This window comes from Ursus maritimus, unplaced genomic scaffold, assembly GCF_017311325.1.
Source record: "Ursus maritimus isolate PB19 unplaced genomic scaffold, ASM1731132v1 scaffold_14, whole genome shotgun sequence".
Classification (NCBI taxonomy): domain Eukaryota; kingdom Metazoa; phylum Chordata; class Mammalia; order Carnivora; family Ursidae; genus Ursus; species Ursus maritimus.
This window is the reverse complement of record NW_024423786.1, coordinates 70,095,284-70,101,283: the sequence shown is the minus strand read 5'-3', so window position 1 is coordinate 70,101,283 and position 6,000 is coordinate 70,095,284. Positions and strand designations below refer to the sequence as shown.

At 59.3% G+C, this 6,000-nt stretch overlaps 1 protein-coding gene across 1 annotated transcript in view; it reads right to left on the bottom strand.

The window, feature by feature from the left end:
• Window positions 1-2,116: 2,116 nt before the first annotated feature.
• Window positions 2,117-6,000, bottom strand: part of TNFRSF13B (TNF receptor superfamily member 13B) — a 33,588-nt gene continuing 29,704 nt past the window's right edge. The window contains exons 4-6 of the mRNA XM_040630173.1: window positions 3,178-3,354; window positions 2,418-2,684; window positions 2,117-2,215 (exon numbers count right to left, since the gene is read on the bottom strand). Coding sequence (XP_040486107.1) covers window positions 2,434-2,684; window positions 3,178-3,354 — 428 coding nt within the window. The 3' untranslated portion in view covers window positions 2,117-2,215; window positions 2,418-2,433. The remainder of the gene's footprint in view (window positions 2,216-2,417; window positions 2,685-3,177; window positions 3,355-6,000) is intronic.

Here is a 6,000-nt window from a genome sequence, read left to right as displayed (position 1 = left end):
ATCAAATCTGACCCGCCACCTGCTTCTAGAAGTCCCGTTAGGGAGCACAGCCTTCCCTGCTTGCTACTGTGGCTGGGGCCGCGTACCTGTCCGGCCGCTGTCGCAGGAACCCAACAGGCTACAAAGCCCAGGATAGTCACTCTCTGACCCTTTCCAGCAAAGCTGGCTGTGTCCCAGGCTAGGGGACAGGGTGGTGACAGAGCGGCCAGGGGGCGCTGGTGCACTCCCGCGGGGGAGCTGTGGCAGGAGCCTGGCTCCGAGGCAGGGACAAGTGGCAGGAATCAAAATATATGTTGCAGATAGAACCAAGAGAACTTTATCCAGAGCGTGCGTAACACAGACAGTATTTAGTTTCCGATTTACTATCTATCACAGGGATCCCTGTCTTAAAACACACACACACACACACACACACACACACACACACACACACACACACATACAACAAAGAGCAACTGAAAACCTGAAAACCACTATTATTCTTGTCTGATGGGGGCCAGGGTCGGGCACTCAGCGCCTGGCGTTTTCTGCAGCCCTGACTTCCCCAGCACTACCAGAAACATCCCCCAGAGTCCCTGGGTTCGGATGCAGAGCTGGAACGCTGGAGAAGAAACAGAAACCCGCACACCTTCCAGGTGAGCCTTCCCGTCTCAGTGGTACCTGGATGTCTCCCAAACATGCCGTTACCTTGTCAGCGTGCGGGGACATCTACACCAGTTACAGGGCTTTAGTGTCAATCCCGTCATCGGATAAGCTGCTTGCATGGGCTTGGTGGCAGGAAACACCAGGGGGTCGCCGTTTGCCATGTGGGGCTGACTGTGCGACGGGTCAGACACGTGTCTCGGGCAGAAACGCTTTAGAAGCCCCCGGTTCACATGTTAAGCCCTAACCCTCAGCTCCCTGGGATGTGACCTTATTTGAACATGGAGTGTTTACAGAGGTGATGGAGTTAAACGAGGCAGCCGGGCGGGCCCCGAACCAGTACGACTGGCGTCCTTAATAAAGGACATGATTAAGCCCCAGACACAGAGGGCGAGACGACGCAGGCCAAGCCGAGTGGCCCGGAGCAGACCGGTCCCTCGCAGAAGGAGGCAGCTCCGTTAGCACCTCGAGAAGTAGGGGACAGTGACTTTCTGTCCCTTAAACCTCCCCGTGTGTACTAGTTTGTTCCAGAAGCCCCAGGAAGCCGAGACAGCCTGTTAGCCCGAGGAGGGTGGACAGGTGGCGCATCGGGCATCCCGTCTACACCACCCAACGTGTGTTACGTGAACGTCTGGTGCGTGTCGCTGTGCAAGGGAATCTTGGTGGCACAGGATGAATCATTTTCATTCCCATAATCATGGCTTTATCTTACGTGTAAGTGCTTCTAAGACTCATGCATGTTAAGTGTGACTAAAATGTCGATTTCAATGCCACTAAAAATAGAAATACAAAACACAGGTCACATCTACAATGTGTGACTGTTCAGATATCAGTGCTTAGTGTTATCACGCGTAGAATTTAGCGTGAGACTCGAGTAGGGCTAGAAGAAAAGGGGGGTGAATAGAAAGAAGAATCTGAAGCCGCTAACAGTACAGGCTGGTGGCTAGAAAGGGCCGAAGGTGTGTGCGAAGGAGAGCGCACCCCCGGGGGCCAGGCAAGGAGGCTTGGGCTTTCAGAGCGGCTGGGCGCCCTGGGCTCAGCCTGCCGCTTCCTGTCCACCCCATGCCGCACTACACAGACACACACACACTCACACACACGCGCGTACACACACACACACACACACACACACACACGTTGCGCTGTGCTCGCCTCGCTGCCTACGGACGCAGGGTGGAGAACTTGGTTTGCAAAAGGAAAGCAGGTGAGCCCAGCCCTCCTGCAGGAGGCCCACCGGCTTCCCTCCATTCTTTGACTTTCCCTCTTACATGAAAGCGTGCCTCAGAGTCCCGGGGTGTACCCCCTGCTTCCCACCCTGCACAGGTCAGCAAGCTCCTGGTGGGGCGGTCCACTTGCAGGTCCTTGGAAACCAGGCGTCTGCGGGAGGAGCCTTGCGCACAGGGAGGCAGCGGGAGAGGTGGGGCGTCCAGAGGCATCCCAGGGAGACACGACCAAAACCAGGGAGAGGGCGGAGTGGGCAGCCGGGGAAGGTTTTATTTCTAAAGAAGGGTTCTTGGGGGCTGTGTCCAGCAGGCACGGATGGCTTCACTGCAGGTGTGTAGGTGACGGTGACCTGCGTTGGAGACGTGGGAGAAAGACGTGACCGGCCTCCTTCCCTGACACCTCTCTCCCCCCTCCCCATCTCTCTCCCTCTCCCCATCTCGCTCCATCTCCCCATCTCTTTTCCTCTCCCCATCTCCCTCCCTCTCCCCACCTCTCTCCCCGCTCCCCATCTCTCTCTCCGCCTCCTACTCCTACCCCTCTCCCCGTCTCACCCTTCCACATCACTCGTCACTCGGCGGGGCCTCCCTCCTCCGCGGGGGCGCACAGGACCTCAAGGCCGCCGTCTGCGGCGCGCACGCAGGGCTGTGCGGTCGCGGTCCGGCCTAGGCGCCCCCACCTCCCCGAGGGCGCGGCGTCAGGGGTCCCGGGCGCGCCCGCGCTCTCCTGGGTGGGCTGCCTGCGCTCCGGGAAGCAGAAGCTGCACGTCTCCACCGGCTCTGGCAGCGTGCCCGGGGCGATTCCAGCTTCCAGACAGTGATCTGCGGGAAGGGGAGAGGGCGACGGCGCCTCCTCAACCGCCCTGCACCGAGGGGATCCTCGGCCAGGGTGTCAGGTTCCCGCAGAAGGTAAACTGCCCTGTCCGCCGGCGCCGGGCAGCGCCCCCTCTCGTCGCCAGCGCCCCCTTCCGCTGGGGAGCCTGCATAGGAGCAGGCCTTCACACCTTGGCTGACCTCACCCCCAAGCCCCCAGGGGGACCTCCTCCTCCAGGTTTCAGCCCTGCGCCCCTGCCAACCCAACCCCCTGGCCATCACCCTACACCCACCCTTCCTCAGGTGCCCCATCTCTTGTCTTGATGTTGAACCTGATTTCACCAAGACAGAAAAAAGTCCTGCAGGTGCGTGGCCTGGGCCTTTCTCAGGAAGAGCTGGCAACATGCTGTCCCTTTGGAAGCAGGGCCAGTGCCGGGACAGAGGGATGGCCCGCGGCTTGTCCCACAGGCGGTGGGAGTATGCGGGCCCGTTTCTCGCTCACCCTGGGAGGACTTGGCCTGGGTCCGACATGGCGCCGCGGAGGGCTGGCAGGAGAATGGGTCCCCTCTCCTCTTGAGGAAGCAGGCCACGGCCAGGAGGAAGCAGCAGATGATGGCACAGAGGCAGAGGCCCAGCGTGCTGTAGACCAGAGCCAACTGGTCGGCGCTCAGCTTCAGCCCTGGGGGCGCCCCAAAACAGATGTGAGGCCCTGAGATCTGGAGGGGCCCTTCACTGCCCAGGGCCCTTCTCTGGAGTGTCCCCTCCTCTTTCTTTTCCCTCATATGCCCCCCGGGAGGGCGGAGCCCCCAGCCCCAGAGTGTTGTCCGTCTGTCTGGCTCCTGGAGAGGCTCGTTCCCTTCCTCACCCTGAAGTTTGGCTGGTGGGGACCCTTCTCTGGACTTGGGAGGAAATCAGCCCCCTCTATCCCAGGCTGGTAGCAATGTCTTCTGAGAGCTCAGAGCAGCACTTCTAGAGCTGGCCCTTTCTGCCGTCCGCTCTTGCCATAGGACGTAAGTTGGGACAGTACCAGAAGCGGAGAGCTACATGGACAGACAATAATCCCGGGAATTGTCCTGACCTGGGCTTTCCTCCAAGAGGGGGCCTTCCTGGGGAAGCATACTTGGAGAGTGAGACAGGTCCAGGTGCTAATGAGTCTGGGATAGCAAGGCAAGAGGGCCCTGGGGACCTGGGGTGCTGGGCACTCCACTTCTCAGGGCCTTGATCCTCTGGTTTGGACACCAGAGGAAGATGACCCTGAACCAAAGCCCTCCCCTTGAAATTTTTCCTGCCCCTGGAATCGGGGCACGCCTAGGCCCCAGGTAGAAAGACAGAGGGGCCAGAGGTAATCCGTGTGCGTAATGAAGTGGGCCACCCAGGGAGCCCTTACACGTGCAGGCGCTCCGGGGAGGGTCTCCCATAATTCCCCTGCTCCCGTAAAGGTGGGTTGATTACCCTGCCTTTAGATCCTGAGATAGGGCCAATCTGGCAGCACAGTCCTCATCCTCGAGTGTGCAACTCAGTGGGTTTGAGTGTAGTCACAAGGTTGTGCGAGCATCACCGCCGTCTGATGGGAAGACATTTCCATCACCCGTGTCCTCACTCACTAGCCGTCACTCCACGTGTCCCCTGTCCCAGCCCCTGGCACCACCGATCTCCCCTCTGTCTCTGTGGTTGTGTCTATTCTGGACCTTTCCTATGAAGGGAATTAATCGCACAATATGGGGCCTTTTGTGTCTGGCTTCTCTCGCTGAGCCTGATTTCAAGGCTGCTGCGGACTGTCCTGTGTGTCAGGACTTCACTCCTGTGTGTGGCCGGATACTGTTCCGCTGTAGGGTCATAACCCTCTTTCTCCGTTCATCTGCCCGCGGACGCTTGGGCTGTTGCCTTGTTTTGCTGTTGTCAATAGGGCTGCTGTGAACATTTGCGTGCAAGTTTTCTTGTGGACGCATGTTTTCCGTTTTCTGCCGTAAACCCATGAGTGCAGGAATCTCTGGGTCAGATGGTAATTCTCTGTGTCTCTTTTTGAGGAAACTCCAGACTGTTTTCCACAGGGGCTGCACCAGTTGACGCTCCATTTTGCAGGTGACAAAACAGATTCAAAGTCACCCCGTTCCCAGTCGCCGCTGTCCCTGGGAGCAGGTGTGATGGACTCCGGGCCAGTGCTCAGGGCTGGCCACACGGACACGATGAAGAGGAAACCGCCCCCGACACGCTCCTCAGAGTCACGAGTTTTGTAAAGTCACAGAGCTGGCAGGTGCCACCCTGACATTTATGGAGGGAGACCGGGTGCTCTGGGCGGTGCTGTCCTTCGTGTCCCTTGCCCGGAGCTCAGGGAGGCCCAGAGGAGGGGGAAGCAAAGAGCCCCCAGTGAGCACCATACTTTGATATTACAGATCTGGAGACTGAGGCCCTCAGAGGGAAGAGGAGCCAGGGAAGGGTCACAGGGCATAGGGCAGAGAAGGGCAACGCTTCGCATTTCCCAGCTCCCAGGTCTTTCCATCCGCCTGCCCGCTCCTACTCGGCTGTGGAATAAAATGACATCCTATGGCTGGATCCACAGCGGAGAGGCCGGCGGCCTTCATTCACATCAGGGACGGATGCCCGGCCGCCAGACTGCTAAATACAAATGAACTGCCGTGTCAATTCAAGAGCAAGTCTGACCATCTGTGTATTTCAGACGTTCTCAGCGTGAATTCTACCACCCAGACCTGGCAGCAAGTGTTCACGGACGGTCCCCAAAGAACTGCCTGCCCACAGCCTGCCCTTCACGTCAGGACCGGGCCAGCCTCCCTGACACCAGTAGAAGGTGGCGGAGCCATCGGCGCCTCTGAAGGCCTGGCAGCCCTTGCTTCTGCTCCCCTGGGAGCCCCGAGCCACCGCATGAGAAGGACCGTGGACAGGCCACGCGGAGAGACCACGTGGAGAGGCCACACAGAGAGGCCACGTGGAGAGGCCACACAGAGAGGCCACGTGGAGAGGCCACGTGGGGAGACCACGCAGAGAGGCCATGTAGAGAGGCCGTGCAGAGAGGTCACTTGGAGAGGGGTGGGCCCTGAAACTGAGGGAGGGGCGAGGCCCGGCCATCCCGGCATCAGAGCCAAGCTCCAGGTGACCCCATCCCCCCACGCCCCCAGCACCATCTGCCTGCGGCTGCACAGACACCCCAAGCAGACAGCAGGCCTGCCCAGCTGAGCCCGGTAACCCACAGAACCATGCGAGATAATAACAGGGTTATTTGTAGGCCACTAAGTTTTCGGTGGCTTTTGGAGCCTTTGGTAAACAAGCAGACTGTGCTCCTGAGGGGGTGAGGGGCTCGTCCCAGCTG